This window comes from Eupeodes corollae, chromosome 1 (assembly GCF_945859685.1).
Source record: "Eupeodes corollae chromosome 1, idEupCoro1.1, whole genome shotgun sequence".
NCBI lineage: Eukaryota > Metazoa > Arthropoda > Insecta > Diptera > Syrphidae > Eupeodes > Eupeodes corollae.
Window position 1 is genome coordinate 214813442 of NC_079147.1, and position 19049 is coordinate 214832490.

General features: G+C 34.1%; 2 protein-coding genes across 5 annotated transcripts in view; one reads left to right on the forward strand and one right to left on the reverse strand.

The window, feature by feature from the left end:
- The first annotated feature begins 1940 nt into the window (after positions 1 to 1940).
- Positions 1941 to 5893, forward strand: LOC129938675 (AP-3 complex subunit beta-2). The gene is made up of 4 exons (XM_056046356.1): positions 1941 to 3564; positions 3685 to 3905; positions 3986 to 4817; positions 4871 to 5893. Exons 1-4 carry the CDS (start codon positions 2145 to 2147, stop codon positions 5626 to 5628), a joined length of 3231 nt encoding a protein of 1076 aa, XP_055902331.1. The 5' UTR covers positions 1941 to 2144; the 3' UTR covers positions 5629 to 5893.
- Positions 5894 to 7699: 1806 nt separating this feature from the next.
- Positions 7700 to 19049, reverse strand: part of LOC129953769 (uncharacterized) — a 28339-nt gene continuing 16989 nt past the window's right edge. For 2 of the 4 annotated variants that reach the window (XM_056067220.1, XM_056067222.1), the window contains exons 2-4: positions 11255 to 11474; positions 10913 to 11191; positions 7700 to 10813 (exon numbers count right to left, since the gene is read on the reverse strand). In XM_056067220.1, the coding sequence (XP_055923195.1) occupies positions 7734 to 10813; positions 10913 to 11191; positions 11255 to 11312 (3417 nt within the window). In that variant the 5' untranslated portion in view covers positions 11313 to 11474 and the 3' untranslated portion in view covers positions 7700 to 7733. Of the gene's footprint in view, positions 10814 to 10912; positions 11192 to 11254; positions 11475 to 18159; positions 18452 to 19049 lie in introns of those variants that run through there. The other 2 variants (XM_056067221.1, XM_056067224.1) reach the window with 2 other exon arrangements.

A 19049-nucleotide genomic window follows, 5' to 3' on the forward strand; every position in this document is an offset into this window, starting at 1 on the left:
ATTAGCAGAACCTTTGAGAGTTTTGTTGAAACAAGAGAGCCAATATGTGTGTAATTTCTATTTAGACTTTAATTTGAGTGCATATATTAAGTAGATTATCGTTATTTATCAATAGGGCTGCTTTGGAAAAGGTGAAAAATCTAGATAAATCAGAACAGTCTTGATTTTGATGAAATTTTTGTTTTAAAAAGTGGAATGGTACACCTAAAGTAATAGTTAATTCATATTATACGTAAGAAATACTATAACTAGCCCTCCTTTCTTTTGTCGTCGTAAGTAATATTTATGTATGTAGGTAGGTACATATGCATATGTACTTAAATTACATAGTTTGTTCTTGGATTATTATAATTAGAATTAAATTTGTTTAACACTCAACAGCGGGACATTCACTAAACTAGCGGCTACGTAGCCAAGGTATTCTGATTGGCTAAATGAAACTACAAAATGAGTTGAAACTTCCCCTATGACGTAGTGTACAATTTTCAGCTACAAAGTTATTGCACACTGATTTTGACGTTTCACAATCAGCTGCTCGGAAAAGACAAGGATTCAAAATGAAATAAATCATTCAATATTTAAATACAAATATGAATTACTCATATTCTATCTTATTAGATTTTGTTTAATTTAAGAACAAACAAAATATTTAAAGTTCTCAAAACATAAATATTTTTTAAGTTGTATATTTGCATTTGTCATTGATATGAGAGTTCCGGATTGTTTATTTTTTAGTGTTATTTTCTAAAAAAAACATGAATGGCGCCCAGTGTCTGTTACAATATTGTTGTTGCTTTATTATTTGTTTTTATAGAAAACGTCGAAAAACCAATTCAATTTTAAAATAAGCTTTATTTTATATTGTTATGTTTAAATTACAAGTTTTTTCGGTTTCCTTCCGAATGCAAAGTAATACAAAATAATTTGATTTAATTTAAATAACGTAAGAAAAATATTTGAATTTCGGCAGTTGACGAGATTGCAACTCCGGACCCCTATGATCTCGGAAGCCTAAGACGGCCCGTTAACTACTTCGGCTACTGTTTTTCTTAGAGGATTGTTATATATACCCGCTTTTTATAGGGTTTTTTGTTAAGATTATATTGGTTAGTGCGATGGACTGTCATGCGAGAGGTCCTGCCTATGCCACCTAAAGTTTTTTTTTCACATGCACTGCCTCTTGCGAGGAATTGACAAACTCTCCTAGAGTAATTCTTGTCATGATAAGTGCTTTCTTAAATTTACCGTTCGGATTCGACTTAAAACTGTCCCTTCCATCCCTGACAACAGTACTCTCACACAGGAATGGTTGAGAGTTGTCAGTCACTAAACCCTAGTTCTCAAACGGAACTGAAATTCTATTCGGGCGAAACTCGCAATAGCTTCTTAAATTCCGGGCGAACAAAAATATTTCGGGTGAATGTTTTCCGGGCTAAACTCACAATAAGGCTGCATGAAGTCTTTCCTTTATCCCTTTTGGTTAAAGGGAAAGCTTGTATATATTGCTAGCAACAAAGTTCCAAGTGTAGTTTCAGCCTAACAACAAAATATTCAGCCCAAAAACACTCTATATAAAGATATAAATCCCCGGTAGACATCTTGGTTTGCCTACAAGCTAAACCGGAAATCAACCTCATAAACTTTTTCATAGTGTGCGTGTAATTTCTCCTCTTATTTATTAAATTTCCCCAAAAACCTCAGGAAGTGTGTCTATGTATGCGTGAAAACACGTCAATTTTTCTCGTTGAATTCGTTCACATTACAAATACAACAATGTAAACAAATGGGTTTTGGAGGGTGATACGTACGAAGGATTTATATCTTTACTAGAGTGTTTTTGATTCAGCCTTTTGACAGTTTTCTGTTTGTATCTGCAACACGGTTTGACGTCATAATAATTTGACTTTCTTTTTATTTCGATATTCCTTGGACATTCCCTTTGCGTTTTTATGTGGTCACTCTTCTGTTTGTATTCCTCGACGTGGTGACAAGCTGACAAGTCTGAAATCAGACATCGGGAAAGCAGGAAAAATATATAAATCCAAAGTTAGTTCAGTGAAGAAGTGAAACTATACCAAAGTATAAGTAAAATCAAACAAAGAGTGTTGATCTACAAATTAAAACTCGCCATCAGGCAATAGGGAATGTTCTCATCTGGATCACCCGTTAGAATGAGTGTGATGCAGCAATCGTCGAATTTTTCCTACGGTGAACGCCCTCAAATGGGTTTGGATGTCGAATTTGGAGCTGATCCAGCATCGGGTGGTTTTTTCAACACCGACTATAAAAAACACGATGACTTAAAACAGATGTTGGACAGCAATAAAGATGGCTTAAAGCTGGAAGCTATGAAGAGAATCATAAGTATGTTGGCCAGAGGTCGAAATGCCTCGGATCTCTTTCCGTCCGTTGTAAAGAATGTTGTGTCCAAAAATATCGAGGTAAAAAAACTTGTCTATGTTTATTTGGTGAGATATGCTGAAGAACAACAAGATCTAGTGCTTCTGTCGATAAGCACCTTTCAACGAGGTCTAAAAGATCCAAATCAATTGATTCGGGCTAGTGCTCTCAGGGTGCTTTCTAGCATTCGAGTTCAGATGATTGTGCCGATAGTCATGTTGGCCATTCGAGATTCTTCATCGGATATGAGTCCCTATGTGAGGAAAACCGCAGCCCATGCCATTCCAAAACTCTATTCTTTGGATCCCGAGCAGAAGGATGAGCTGGTTATTATAATAGAGAAACTTCTATCCGACCGTACAACTTTGGTAGTGGGATCAGCTGTTATGGCTTTCGAGGAAGTCTGTCCGGAACGTGTCGACCTTATTCACAAAAACTTTCGTAAGCTTTGCAATCTTCTGGTGGATGTAGACGAATGGGGACAAGTGATTATCATAAACATGCTCACCCGATATGCGCGCACACAGTTCACCAATCCAAATGCGGGTGAAAACTTCAAAGATGGTGTCGAAGAAAATTCGGAAAAATTTTATGACTACAACGATGGCGATGAGAATTCAACGGATGACGATAAGAAGAAAAAACGACGATCATCGTCAAAGCAATCTGTGTGTTCATTGGATCTGGATCACCGTATGTTGTTGCGTCAGGCGAAGCCACTGTTGCAGAGTCGCAACGCATCAGTGGTCATGGCTGTGGCTCAGCTCTATCATCACATTGCTCCGCACACGGAAGTGAATATCATTGCCCAATCGCTTATTCGTCTTCTTCGTGGGCACAAGGAAGTGCAGAGCATTGTGCTTACTTGCATAGCTTCGATGTCAACAAAGCGCAAATCTATTTTCGAGCCTTACTTAAAGTCGTTCTTCGTTCGCACCAGTGACTCAACTCACATTATGCTGTTAAAGCTCGAGATATTGACTAATTTGGCTTCTGTTACTAATACTGCAATGCTCTTAAGAGAATTCCAGACTTACATAAATAGCAGTGATCGGGTTTTTGTGGCAGCTACGATTCAAGCTATCGGACGGTGTGCTGCGTCCATTAAGGAGGTTACTGACACTTGTCTAAGTGGGTTAGTGCATCTACTGTCGAACAAAGATGGTAAGAGAAGTGAAAATCATTGGTGGTTGGAATAATAGTAAATTATTCGAATGACTGATGTCTTACAAGACCAAGGTTGGAATGAATGACAGTTCTCAATCAATTGTTGTTTTTTCTTAGAACATATTGTTGCTGAAAGCGTTGTTGTCATCAAGATGCTATTGCAGACCAAAGCTGCTGAACATTTTGAAATAATCTCGCAGATGGCCGGTCTTCTTGACTTTATAACCGTGCCAGCTGCACGTGCTTCAATTCTCTGGCTTATCGGTGAATACAATGAAAAAGTTCCCAAAATTGCACCAGATGTTCTTAGAAAGTGTGCCAAAACTTTCTGCGATGAGGTAAAGAATACTAGATCTGAAAGTTTCTTTAAAAAAGTAATAATTTAAATCCTACTTCAATTTTGTATTAACCATTTAAGGAAGACGTTGTTAAACTGCAAGCAATCAATTTGAGCATGAAACTTTTTTTGGTCAATCCCGAGCAGACCTCTTTGCTGTGTCAATATGTGTTCACATTGGCGCGTTATGATTCCAATTACGATGTTCGCGACAGGGCTAGGTTTTTGCGACAGATAATTTTACCGGCCGATGAACTCACCTCGATATTCTCTAAAAATGCACATAGTATCTTTCTTTCTCCAAAGCCTGCTCCGGCATTGGAGGGAAAATACCAAGGGAGGGATCATTTTCAACTTGGATCGTTGTCGCACTACTTAAATATGCGTGCGAACGGCTACAGAGACTTATCTGACTTTCCGCGAATTGCCTCGGATTCATCGCTCCGGAATACTGTACCCTTTGACGACGAGATGCATTCTCAACATAATGCATCTCAAGAGGTCGTCAGCGAGGTCGGTAAATACTCGGCAGCAAACAAAAAAGAGAATAATTTGGAATCTTCAGAATCGGATGAGTATAGTTCGAGTGATGAATCTTCTGCTGAAGGGGATGTAGTTGATGACAAAACAGCCAATGCTAAATATAAAACTTCCGATGCAGATTCCGATGCAGGTGATAATTCGTCGACAAGCGCTAGCAGTAATAGTCAATCAAGTTCGGATGATTCTTCGTCCTCAGAGAAGAGCAGTTCAGAGTCGGAATCAGAAAGTGAAACTGAAAAAGCAAATGAAACTCCACCAACTACACAGACGACAAAACCAGCAAGTGATTTAGATCTCCTCCTCGATTTGAGTGACGTTCCAGCAGGAGGTGCAATTATGACTCCATCACATGGTGGATTTTTGCCTCCAGGTAACGGAATAATTTAAAATTCACTTTTCGCTTAATTTTGAGTTTTTCTATAGGTACCCCGGGAGGTGGCAATAATTCCCTTGCTCCAATCGACCGTATCGACCTTATCGGTCCGTCTTTTATTAATCAAAAGCATACCGCATTGCTTAATAAACTATCCGGAAACGGACTCAGTGTTACTTTTCGTTTTACTCGTTCGCAGCACATTTTCTCTTCCTGCATGGTCTCAATTGAACTTATTTTTACAAACCATTCCAACGAAGAAATTACCAATATTCACATCTCTCCACCGAAGTTACTTCCTTCAGGGATGAATATAAACGAATTCGATCCAATTCTAAGTCTTCAGCCGCAAAAAAGTGCCACTCGTGTTCTGGGCATCGACTGTAAGGATTCAACTCAAGTTGTCGAACTTGAAATTCAATCGAACAAAGGAAATTCCAAGATTTGCCTCAAAGCACCCATTGGAGAGTTGATTCGATCGATTCACATTGACGAGGATTACTTCCGTGAAGAACGTCAAAAACTACGTGGCATGAACGAACATCAATGTAAAGTGCCGCGCCAGACCACTGACGACATAAATGCTCTTAAAACGAAAGTTTTCCAGAAGCTAAATGTAGCCAACATCAATTGCTCCAATCCCGATTTTGTATATTTCGTTGGGCAAACAATATCCTCTAAGAGTTTAGTACTTATTTCACTTGAGCTGCTCCAAAACGAAATATTGATTTTGGTCAATTGTGAGAAAATGGTTATTGCATCTATGGTGCTCAATGAAATACGAAGTGCAATAACTGGGAAAATGTGAGCATTTTTAGTGTTTAACTTTATTTAATCAAAAAATTGTTTATATGCTTTTTTCATGACTTAAACGTAATAAAAATATTATATGTGTCATATTCATTAATTAAAAAGACCCATTCAGGTTGAGATGATTGTCGAGGACGATTGCTAGTTTCGTTAAGATTTTCTATGGAATGGGCTCGTTCGATTGTTGAAAGTATTTGCGAAGCTTTCTACCGCCCTTACGACCATATCAATCTAAGTGGTAAAAATTAAGTTGCTTCTAGAAACAGTTTTGGTTTTATTTTTTTTTTAGTTTCAAGAACAACAAATTTCAAGAAAACCTAAAATTAATAATGGATTGAAATGAATAAGCAACCAATAAAGCGTTTTTCAAAAGTACGTACAAATGTATGTACATACATATTAATCTGGTAAGTTAATTGAACAAATTTAAAAACTATGAAATAAGAAAAGAATCGCAACCAATTAAACATCAAGAATTTACAGATGATTTCAACAACTTTGAAATAAAAAATACATATTGCTCGCATTTCTTGATACTCTAAGTGTATGTTAGAGTCAACAATTGTACTAACGGTCATCTCTTGACAACTCTCGGTTTACCTTTGAAATAAAATTTTACAAATGGTTAAAATTCAAACAGTTTAGTTTATTAAATTTGTATTGTTTTTTTTTGTGTTACACAAGCTGTGCAGTCCGTTTATTTTAGGGCTGCACAAATTTACACAAGGTCACAACCCTGGTGGTGCTCGCCGATATAATGTCAATTGTAGCTTATTACGTTTTTGAACACAATAAATGGTCAAATGAGCGCTATGTTTGGTTTTGAAAATACACAATTTCCAATGGTCTGTCATCTTAAAAAACACATGAAGTTTATCTGCACTTATCGTTTTTAGATTTTGTCGAGTGATCCCTTCTGGTTTGGCTATAATTGTCAAAGCTTTTGTTTTGTCTGGAAACCCTTAAGTATCGCATATTTAAGCTGGTGATTCAATAAAGTAAAGTAAAGAGTTTTGGATATAATTAAGAAGAGAGTTGTAAAAATGATAAGTCAACACTGCCGCATGGACTCATGACTATCATTTATTTATCTTCTAATGAAATAGTCAGTCCTTCAATCAAATAACAATTATCAGTACCCTTGAGTCCGATTTGGGACGTACTGTTACGTACTGTACAGATATTCCTTTTAAAAATAATTTAACTGCATCAATATTTCCCACTCATTACAATTTGCAGACATTTCAAATCAATGTGCCTTTCCTAATTACCCGTTCAGTGTGTAATCATTATACGAGTAAGAGTGTTCACAACCACTTGCGTAAAAACAACGTTAAAAAAATGAATAGCTAAATGTTGCATTTTAAATACGTTTCCAACATAATTTGAAATGTATCCCAAAAATGTAATCTTAAATAAGAATCAGATCGTTTGGAATGAATACAAATATTGATGGACCGAGTTCTAATTTCCTAGACTACCCCTCTACCCCGCTCCTTTGAATTGAAAGTGTAATAAATCGTAGTAGTTTCAACTGAAACTAAGATCTTAATCAGAATTCTTACAATTTAGAACTTGATGAAGAATTTAATTGAAAATCAATCGAGTTTTAAATTTTCGGAGAGTACAGAAATAAGGTTTTAAAAGCATGAACAAAATTTAAGTTTAAAGAATAAGTGAACGAGTGAACGTTTTTTTTAACTTGTTTTTAGCTATCCTTGCTGCAATTTTCTGAAAACTCTTTGGAATCGTCATGATAAGTCTTAAGTTTTTTACATAGGTACTGCCTTTTGTAAGGGATGGCAAAAGTATATAAGAGTAATTCTTGTTATGAAAAGTGCTTTTTGAAATTAGCCGTGCACATTGGGCATACAAATAATAGGTCACTCCATCTCCGATTACTCGCCCACAAAAACCTCTTTTTATTTATGTACATATATTTATATCCGTTTGGTTTACTTTAAAATTGTTTGGTTTTCAATTGAATATTTAGTAAATATCCACAAATACATCATATTCCTAAAAAATATTGAAATACTAGACTAAGGTAAACATAAAATAGACACAAATTAACAATATCAACCAGTCATATTTATTAATTCATTAAATATTTGCATTCTTAAGTTCGTCTCGTTTAAAACTGCGTATTGCCGAAAGCAATTGATCTCTAGGATCTACTGTGTTCAACGATATCTGTGTTCTATTATTTGATTTTTGTTTTGTAACAACTGCTCGAATAATTGGTGGTGGAGGTGCTTCGGGAACAGTCGAAACAGGCGACGACAACGAGGACGAGGACGCTGACGCTTCTGTTCGGACATTGATGTTAGTTTTAGTAATTTTTGGTGTGGTTTGTGGGTTTATTTGGTTTTTAAGGGCGAAGGGAGTTGTTTTTGAGACATCGACATCAACATCAGTATTTGTATCGATATCTTGCGAAGGTACAATTTTCTCTTTGAAACCGGTTTTGCGCAAGGTACCCTGTCCGAAGGCAGGTTGCGTTTGCTTGATCACAGGAGGTTCTGATATAATCCTTGTTATTGATGTCGATCTGTATAGAGGGGGCTGGCTTAGGGGGCGACTATTGTGCGTTGATCCATTCGAAGTTGCTGATGCAACCGGCCATTGGTTGGACGTTCGAGCGCCCAAAACAAATTTGGGAGTGATTGTAGTCTGTGATTTAGTCACCTCTCTTCCGATCGAATAGTTGGATGTAGTTTCTTTAAGTGTTTCCTTTCCGTTGGTGTTTTTAACATATTCCATCGATACTGGACTAGTACTAAATCTTTGATTATTCCTTTGCAGCGCAAAATCACCTCTATTTACAGTGCTGGTGGTGTTTTGGACACTGCCCCTTCCGTTTCCGCTGCCGCCTTTACTTCCATCAACAACGCAGTCTTGTTCGTTTTTAATTAAAACCTGGACCTTGGGCCGGTCACTCCAAGTAGAAAAATGTATATTAGGTGGCCCCGAATACCGGTAGATTTTTTCTGTTTCACCTGTTTGATTCAGTTTATTTCTTTTTAATATATTATTACTCTTTGGTGATGGTTCTTCCATTGGTTGGATATCACATTCGGTTGGAGGGGATCGATTTGATTCCTCGTTGTTGCCGTTAAGACTGTTCTTTCTTAAATTCAGAATAGATTTGATCACTCCTAAGCTCTGGAGGCTTGGGGATTCGCCAATACTGAGTTCACTTGACGATCTTCGGCGGTGGCTAAAATATTCGTCTGTTTCGGTGTAATTTCGCTGATTGTTTGAATCTAGTTGAGCTAGCGACAAAAATGAAGAGCTCCGAGTTGCTAAAGCTGATTTAATTGGAACTGCTGGTTTTGTTTGTATTGCAGGTTTTGTTTGTATAGAAGTTGTTTTAAAGTTGTTCTCGTCTTGGTCTTGTATCTCTTCGTCATCTACCAATCGCTCCAATGTGCTTATCAAGGGCTCTTGTTTACCAGTTACTTGAATGGAGGTAGTGATCCTGTCATTTGTTATCTTGGGCACTTGTTTTTCAACTGCGCTTTCGATTGTTTGATTTGTTTTTGTTGGTATTGGCTCTTCGGGGAGCTGACTCAACAGGTTTTTTTGTGTGAGGTCTTCAGAGTTGACCGTAACTTTTCTAACTTCCTCTGGTTCTGGCTTTTCAACTACAGACTGATGTGGACGATTTTCACATTTGATATTTACATCCTCAACCTTTTGTTGTTCCTCCATGTGTTTGTTAAGCTTGTCTTCGACTATAAGTTTGTCTTGGTTCTCCATTTTACTGCTTGGTACAAACGACGACTCTGGACTCTCAACTAGACTAACAACCTGGTTGTGTTCCAATGATGACGAATAATTGAGTTCTGGGGAGTTAGGCTTACTTACTTCAGCTACCACCTGTTTTTCATTAACATCAGCAATTTTTGATGAATTAACAATCTCTTGTGGGCAGGGAGATGAACTGGGTTGAATCTTTTGTTCGAAGTTATTAGGTGGCAAAAACGTATCGAGTACTTCAGATGTTTTATGATTGGACAAACTTTTCACAATGGTCTTTCCAAGCTTCAGATCATAAACCTTGACCATTTCATCATCTTCAGAGCTTGATTCAACAAACAACTTGTCTTTTCTTTCTAAACTTTGCGTAGATGAAGAGTTCCATGATTGATCAATGATTTCCTCTCCGTCATCTAGAACAGGCCCTTTTGACGGTGAATTGGTGCTTTCGGCAGGAGTAGATCTATCATCCGGAGGTTGTAAAAGTAAACTCGGTTCTGGAGTCGTACTCAGACTTCCAACAATTTCGGATTTATTTTTCGAATTTACACCGTTCTGTTCTCCGGGTTCAGAAATAAGACTACTTGAAGATATTGACCTTGGCAGAGCAATAGGTCGAACTTTTAATGTGGACAAACCATTAGACACATTTTCTTCAAAGTGTGTGTCATTGATCTTTTCGGTTGGAGATTTAGTCGACCTTGGTGGAGCCACTGGAACTGGTTTTTTCGGTAGTGTCTGGATTTTTCGTCGTGGCGATGGCTCTGGTTGGTTAAGAGTTGAAATATTTTCAATGCTGGTATGAGAATTAAAAGATTCGCTGGATACTACTTCAATACTTGGCGCCAATGGTTCACTGCTTGCCTCTTGGCATTGAGTTATGCAGTTTCCGTTCTTTTGTAATGTTCCTTTGGTATTCCCATTGCAGTCAATTGAAAGAATATTTTTATTCAATTCTTCGCTGATCCTCTGTTCTGATGTACGACCTAAATTCTGTTCTGAATTGAGACTTCGATGTTGTGTATCTTCCTTATCGATGTTTATTGACAATTCACTACTTGTTTTTGTTCGGAAAACTACTTCGTTATCAGTAGATAAATTTTGACTCGGTGGCCTTGGTGCTAGTCGCTTTTTCCGAGCTGGTATGACTGGTGCCAAATGTTTCGGAGTTGCTGATTCCGATGGGAATTGCCGAAAGTTGGAGTCAATGCCGGATGAACTAATTGAATTGAGTGAGTTCCTTGAACTGTACAAACTTGGCGTATTGGATATGTTTTTGGAATTTCTGCTAAACTTCGATGAAGAAAATGAGTTTCGTCTAGAAGCGCCGTCGTTGTTATCTGATTTGTTGCACAAACGAATTTCTGAAAGTCCTACCGCTCCGATTGTAAGATCACAACTAAAAATTTGACTAGGATCAGCTAGAAAAAAAAAATCAAAAAATTCAAAGTTATTGGAAGGCTGAATCTTTTAACTTAAAATTGTTTTCGTGTGTGAAAAGACCTGCTTTGTAAACTAACCTGGGTGCTGGAACTCGTATTTGTCCGGGTCCAGTTGTTTATTCTCACATACCAATTGTAGGAGTTTGTGCAGCAAGACTTTTGCCCCAAGACGTGCCACATAAAGCTGGTCCCTGGGCAACAAGACAGTAATGCGAAATGTCTGCTCGAACGGAGCATTGCTTGTGGCTATCGGTAAAGGCGTAATCCTATTTTGATGTACTTGACTAGACTCGTTGATATTTACAGTGGATTTGGTGACGCTCAAATTTGTTGATGACCTCGATAAGTTGCTGTTTGCTGATAAAAAGATTTAAAATCAAATAAATATTTACACAAAATCTTTTAAAATATATCACTTACATTCTTTATGCTTGCCAAGCAATCGGTTAATAGTAGAAAATCCATTCTTCATTGTCATAGAAAGTTTAAACGATGTGATGTATTTAGATAAATATGAAAACAATTCCTTTCTAGGTGGCCTCTTTTTGACCGACAAAATGTGTAATCTCAGTTCAAGATAGTGAATCTTCTTTCATTATAAAGCATAATATGAGTGCAGATTTGTTTATTTGACTTATATCTGTAAAGAGAGATAACAAAGTAGAGATGGTTATTATTTTTATTTTCATATTACCTACTTACATTTATCTTTTTATGTAAACTTTGTATAATTTGTATACATATGTATGTAAATATGTTTGTATGAAAAACTTGAAGTAATTTATTTTGCTTTGAAAATTAAAAAAAAAATAACCTTGGCTTAATTGTTTGTTTTGCACATTTCGCTTCAATTTTCATTCTTTCTCTTGAGCTATAATCAAGATTATCTAAGAACTTAAATCTTTGTCTAACACAATACTTAATATGGGCTTAAAATGAAACGTAAAGGCTTGGAAAAGATATAATAATTTTTGGGTGAAATTTCCATTAATTTAGTTTTCCCCAAAACAAATATAATACAAATAAGGAAGTTAAAAAAAAATCGTCGAAAGTGGTTTCTTTTGTATTATTCCCAGTAAATAAACAAGGATGTATAAAAGTATTAGTTAATTAATAAATTAATTAATAAGTCGCTTAAATTATATTCCCCACCAATTTCTATTAGTTGCACTTGCATTATCGTGCAAACAAAAATGTTGTTATATTGAATTGGTTTCTCTGCACAGCATTTTTCCTACTTCTACTTCAACATCAAGCTAGGAAGAGATTTAAGTATTTAAGTCAATAACAAGGTATAGCACGCACAGGTGTAAAGTTACTTCTACCAAGTTGGTGTGCATAACGAGCAGCTATGTACCTAGGGACCGACCGGTCTGGGTGGAAAGTTATATTGTTGTTAAGCTACTGTTCGTGGTGGTTCACCCTGTCTAAAAAAAAAGCTGCATCGTTAGAGAGTTGTAACTTTTACATGTGTAATCTAATAAATTATTACGCACTTGAGAGTTATTGGTTGCGTATACCTACTTAGGTACGTGTTTTCTTAAATGTTAAAATTAAATAGAGTTTTTTTTCTGGAGTGGGAGGTTTTATATTGATAAAGTAATGAAGCATATTCGTCTTAAAAATATATTGATGAGGGCCCCTGATAGAATGTAATTAAAAACTTGGCTATGGGGAAAAGCAGTTTTCTTTTTGAATAAATCACTGTTAAAGTATATTATGCACGACTTAATTGCATGAACTAGCCCATGTGGTTCAAAGCCGTACAGTTTTTGAGTACTGAATATCTTCGTTAATGGTTCGAACGTAAAATGTATTGTTTATTAAGCTGAAATTTAAACTATTTTTTGACAAAAAGCTCGTCGTTCCTGATTTTTGAGTGATGATCGTGACAAAGCCTAATATTAATTGTATTGAGTAGAGTTGAGTTGAATAATGAAACGTTTAACATTAAAATTGTAGAGCAGCTTAGTTTAAAGACACCCAAGCAAGCTTAACCAAACAATTAATTTTTTTTTCAAACCAATATAATCGTTCAGTGATCAGTCAGCTTATTAGTTTTGTTTTGAAATTAAACAATCAGTTAAAGGGTAGTGTTTGTTTAAGTGTCAATAGAAAACTTTTAATTGTTGAATATAAAAATAAATATGTACATATGATGTTTATGGATCGTTTACATTTTCAAGGATACTTACATAAATAATATTTACTTAATGTTTTCTTGTTTTTAATATGTTTAAATGTAAATTAGCGGATCTAAGCTTTAGTTTATGAGGGAGGTCTTAAGGTTGAAAATCATAATTTGCGTCACTTACTTTCTTATTATTTTTTTTCGATCGCTAAAAATCTTGGCTAAGTATTTTTTTTAATAGTAAGGTACAGGCTTCCTTTGATTTAACGTAAGCACATTCTTCAGTTTACGAATGGAATGGTTATTTCTAATGTTGTTTTTTTTTACGAATTGAGCTATCGTTATAGAGGATGCTCTATCTGACTTACAAACGTTTTTTTCGTTTTCATGGTAATCAGAAGTCGTTTGTTCCGATTAAGGTGTAATTTTAATAAAAATTAAATTTAAAATAATTTCATTCTATTAATTTGTCACACAATCCGTGTTGATTGGTAAAATCAATTAAATTTCATCTATGACCAACACTCCGCGTCAACTGAGTACACACACATTTTTGAAGGTAGGTACTTACGCATTTTTTCCAATTATAAATAGTTGTTGAGCCACCTATTGAAGCTAACTATTCTCTTTACATGTTTAGAAAAGAATTTTAAAAAATGTATGAGATTTCGAGTTCTTTTTTTTCGCCCATATGCGTTTTTCGTGTTACATATGGAAATTAGAAGCTTTTTTTGTAAATCAACTGAATAGGTGCAACGACTTTTTTGTTGTTTCTTTGTTTTTAAAAGCGTTTTCAAGAGCTGGACAGTTTAAATCAGTTTAGTGATTTCAGTGAAACCTTATTTTATTGATCGAAAATTTTAAGAAAAATTAAATGAAATACAGCCACTTAGAGACTAGAATTTTTAAGATGTGCATACAGTTCTTTTGATTCTTCGTGGAAACAAAATATCGGTCTAACAGTTTTAAAAGTTATTAAAAACTCAAGCTATATTAAACGAATAAAACTTAAGACAAAACTTTCTACTTGACATAAAAAGAAAAGATTACAAGACTTCAAGTAGTTACTTGGGTTTTTCAGAATAAAAATACTTTAATTTCAATGACTTTGATGAGTCCAACACTTTTTTTTAAGATTGCACTCATAAACATGATAAAGCCACTAGCGCATATTAAAACCTTCGGTAGGAGGGCAAAATATGCAGTGGCCTAACTATGGGATTCGCGAATTCGAAGGCGAATTTGAAATGTCATAATGTTTGTTGGCAAGTTGAAAACCGACAGCTTTTTTTGGCGGATTCACAATCGAAATGGTTTATTACTATTCACTGTTGGATTTCTTGGATTTATTCTTGATTGTAATTATATGAAAATGTGAGTTATCTTTATTTTAATTTTCTTATAATTTATCCACAATCCACAATAAAAAATATTAAATTTTGAAATTCATTCATTCTCCTGGACACCCGTAATCTTGAGGATTCCTGGGATTCCTCAAATTCCTCCCTTTCAAAATAAATATACACCATAATTAAGCGCATTTATAAAGCTAGTGAATGCAAAATTGCACTACAATGATAGTCAATAAGGAACTATCGTATTTATGACAAATACAAATATATAAAATAGGACACCATTTGTTTTTCAGAACTTTAAATAGTTTTGTTGTTCTTTTTTAATTCAATAAATACAAATAGAAGATATAATATGATTGATTAATATTTGTGTTTAAATACCGAAAGATTAATTTCATTTTGAATTGTGTCCTTACCGAGCAGCTGATTGTGAAACTTCAAAACCAGTGTGCACTATGTTTGTAGCGGACATTTTTACACTACGTCGGAGGGGAAATTTTAACTACTTTTGTAGTAAGATTTAGCCAATCAGAATCCCTTGACTATGTAGCCACTAGCTTAGTGAATGCTAGTTTAATATTGTTTATTAAATAAATCACCGCAAATTTCATAAATTCAATCAAAACAAAACAACATTTGTGGAAAGCTCTCAAACTTAAAGTGTCAAATCACTGAAATATAGGAAGCAAAAGTCAACCGAAAAGTGTCACATCACTGGAATATAGGAAGAACTATTTTCGCTTTGCCGCCAATTCGTTAACAAGGAATAAGCGAGTCGATTTGAAAGGTTTAATTGAAAACGCTCTGCCGCGAGCCTCATAATCAGGCCCTGGTCTCTTCAATAGCTGCTGTATTCACCTGATTTAAGGGATAGTTAGTTAGTACAGCTAATAAGGGTGGTCAACAATTTGAAGACAACGAATTAATTTCTGCAGTTATGTTGAGTGAGCGAAATTTTGTTACTATGTTTAAAGGCTATACGATTCAATGCCAGAAAAAATTCTGAAGTGATTAAAAGTAGAGGTAAAAGTACACCTATATGCAATAAGCAAACTTTCTTTTGTTTAATGTATTTCCCTTAAAACATTAAACAAAAGAAAGTTTGCGACTAAGTATCTTCAAAAATGTTTGTTTTTATTTACTTGACGAAAAGTGTATTTGCAAAGATCTTAAGCATCTAACACAATGGGCAGGTCCAGACAACATTAGGGACTACATTTGCAGTCAACTGCATTCTCTGAACGTACATTTTGACCAAGGCAACTAGTTAGTTTTTCAAATGTCATAATCTTTAAACTTGGAATTTTACTTCACTAACCTCTACCTCCAGTTCTTGGTACAAAAACTATCAAAAACATTATTGTCTACAAAACACTCCTCAGTCAAGCTACAAATCCATCACGATTTGTATTTTGTATTGTAGAAAAATATTACTTATTTCTCTTCTAATTTGACAAAGAACCCTTTTACACAAAAGATTAAATGGAATTGTGCAGAAAATAAATAATTCATGGAGTAATAAAATTCATGTTTCAGTTGAAATAAAAATCATCATCAATTGTCATTGTGACATAAGCTCACTTGACTTGATAGTTAAGGAGATTTTTCTTGACTACCTTTCCAGTCAACTTTCCAATAAAGCTGCTTTAATTAGAAGGCAAATTTTTGGCAGCTGGCCAATCAGATACTAGAAACTTGCCTTACTTTTAAGTCATTATGTTGCCTGAATATTTTCTCGTAGAGTGAGACAATGCTAACAAATTTCTTTAATCAATATATTTTTATTTTATGCCCTAAGTTGAATTTAACATTCTGTGGGTCTTTATATAATTTAATAATATATCGAGGTAACCTTCGCGGTCGGAGAGGATTTTTCTTCGATTTCCTACAAATTGGGGACATTTCGATTCGGACAGTTTTCCCATCAGCTGATCGTAAATTCTCTTAGACAAAATTTAAATGCGATGACTTGCAATTAAGTACTTGTAATGGTTTTATTTTTGACAGGTATCTTAAAACAAATTTTGCTCCGAAGTTCTCTGAAATAATTGTAGAATTAAGAGTTAACTTTACTTACGCCTCCGAGTCCGATGGTTCTGAATTATTTCATGTTTTATTTTTTTATATTGGGCCCTTAGCTTATTATATTTGGCGTCCAAAAATAATCCTACACATCCTTTTCTAATTTATATTCCTTGTATTAAGTTGAACAGATAAATAAATAATACTTTTTTAAATTTGCTACCTACAATGTATTTTTGTCACATAAAGCACCTTTTATAAAGGCTTTGAGCAAAATTCTAAACGCGTTAAACCTTGACCATTGAACGTTACATAGCCTTTACGCTTTATATTTTTTGTTCCTTTTATTAGGTTTAATTTTCTATGGATCGGGCCCAATGCAGCCATTCTCCCTTTGATAGTTCTTAACATTTATTAAATACTCGTACATAGCTCAACATATGTAAGTTAACTTATGTATTGAATTTATGATGTTTTGAGTTTAAAGGATTTCACGGCTATTGTAGAACCTTCCCTAAGTTATCAAATTCTATTGGAATAGATAGCTCTGAGCAGAATTCTTTGAAAAAGAATGTAATAGTACTTTTTTTTTAAATTTAATGTAATTCCCAGAACTTGGGACCTAATTGTCTAACTAACTCTTAAATATATTTGTAGACCAAAAACTTAAATAATAATCAAAATCAACATGTCTCAGAATTTATTTCAATTGCAACGTTAACCTCGATTGCATTCCTCTAAAGTCCGATAGATTTGTTTTATTTGAAGAATGTTAACTCGCTTGAGGTCAGGGACTGTTCTAAAAACATCCAAAGTTGGAGATTCAACTTATACCTTAAACAGATCTTATTCTACAGCTTAAATTCTAGTTTCGTTCATTTAATTAGTCAGATGACTAAAAGCAATATCATCTACTAAGGCTAGAGGTGACAACATCAAGCAATTATTTTTCATGACTTATTGAAAGTCCTTTAAAAAAATTGTTCTTACAGAATTACATAATTTCTCTGGGGTCAATACTGGCCCTTCGGTCTGTTCACTATATATATTTTATTAAATTAATTAATTTTACACCTTGATGTAATCACTCTGAAAACATTTAGTATAGATATGTAAGTATTCTAAAAAAATGCCTTGATTGTTGAGAAGTTTTGTTTCTATTCGTTTATTTTGTATTCAAGGTTAAATACCTGATTTTAGTTTTGCGACTAAGTAGTATCTACACAGAATACGTAAGTAATTAATTACATAATAAAATAGTTATTTTTTTTCTACCAATAATTCTTTACTACTATACATATAACAAAAAATGTATAGACATTCTTTAGATATTCTTATCTATTTGTTCGGGAAAATACACAGAGTAAAGATTGATTTTATAAATTGTGTTTTTATATTTTTTTTCAAGTATCTAAAAATATCTATAGGTACATACATAGGTAGGTTCGAGTATAGTATGTCCATCACAAACATCTTGACTCGATATACGATAGCAATAGAGAGAACATAATAATGTTCTCACTTTTCGTCTGGATTTGGAGATAAGAACCTTCTTTTCTCTTTATGGTCTTGAAAAGTTTGTAACCTTTTATTTCTTAAGTGATGTGACAAAGGTTAACATTTTGGTTTATGATGATTGAAATGAGTACAGCCGATAAATCAGAATTTTTAAAGTCTTTTGAAAATAGTGATTGTGATGTTAGGGAAAAACTTTCACTCATCAATTTTATGAAATCTTTCAGGGCGATAAAATTGAATACTTTGCAAAAATTGGAACTTCATTTTTACCTTTTTATTTGTTGTAAAATCCGGCTTACCTCCTTAATTCATATTCATGAAAACACTACTTGTAGGTAAATACCACTTTGGGAATTAAAAATAATTAAATATTAAAATTTATAATTATTTGACCACACCTCAATTTATTTGTTTCTTCTTCTTTTTTTTTTGTTGTTGTTGAAAAGATGCACTTTTTTTATTCTCAAACTTTTCTTAACTATTGATCAAAATTTCAATGCTAATATAATTACGTATCCAATAACAATTGAAAACTTTATTTCTCTAACTAACTAATTATTGAAATCCGACACGTTTCTGCAGCCGATATTCACGTTAGACTAACGAAGCAAGGAAAAGGAACGTTCATATGCTAGTAGCTTTTTTGTTGATATTGTTGTTGTTGTTGTTTACACGCTTTTCTGGCCTTTATTTGTTTTATCAAAGCTCTTGATATGTGTTTTATTATCTTATCATCATAATAGAAAATTACAAACAGATCGCATCACGCAGAGCAAATTTCATACTCAACTCAGGTGTGTATTGATAATAATTTAGTATTTTTTTTTTTCAAAATTTAAAAAGTAAAAACATAACTGATTTTAATTAACAGCAAGGTCAAATTTTCGATATTTTTTGCTATAAACATTAATTTTGAAGAAAAATAAAAAGATTTAGTCAAAAGTAAAGTCTATAATTTTACACGAAACATTTTTATATCTGTTGGTATTCAAATTAACTCGTTTTTATAATGAAGCACCAAAGAATATAATTAAAAATATCCACTAGTTAGTTAAGAAATTCAGTTGATATATGAACCATAACTTGATTTTGTTTTATATATTTTTGTTGAATTTATAATGCTTTAAAATTTTTGGGATAATTCTTTTGAACTGACAAAGTGCTATTTTGTCATTTTGTATCTAAAACG

Coding starts and splice junctions, on each gene's coding strand:
- LOC129938675 (XM_056046356.1), top strand. CDS start 2,145: ATGTTCTCATCTGGATCACCCGTTAGAATGAGTGTGATGCAGCAATCG. Junction 3,565..3,684: donor TCTACTGTCGAACAAAGATG/GTAAGAGAAGTG, acceptor GTTTTTTCTTAG/AACATATTGTTGCTGAAAGC. Junction 4,818..4,870: donor TGGTGGATTTTTGCCTCCAG/GTAACGGAATAA, acceptor GTTTTTCTATAG/GTACCCCGGGAGGTGGCAAT.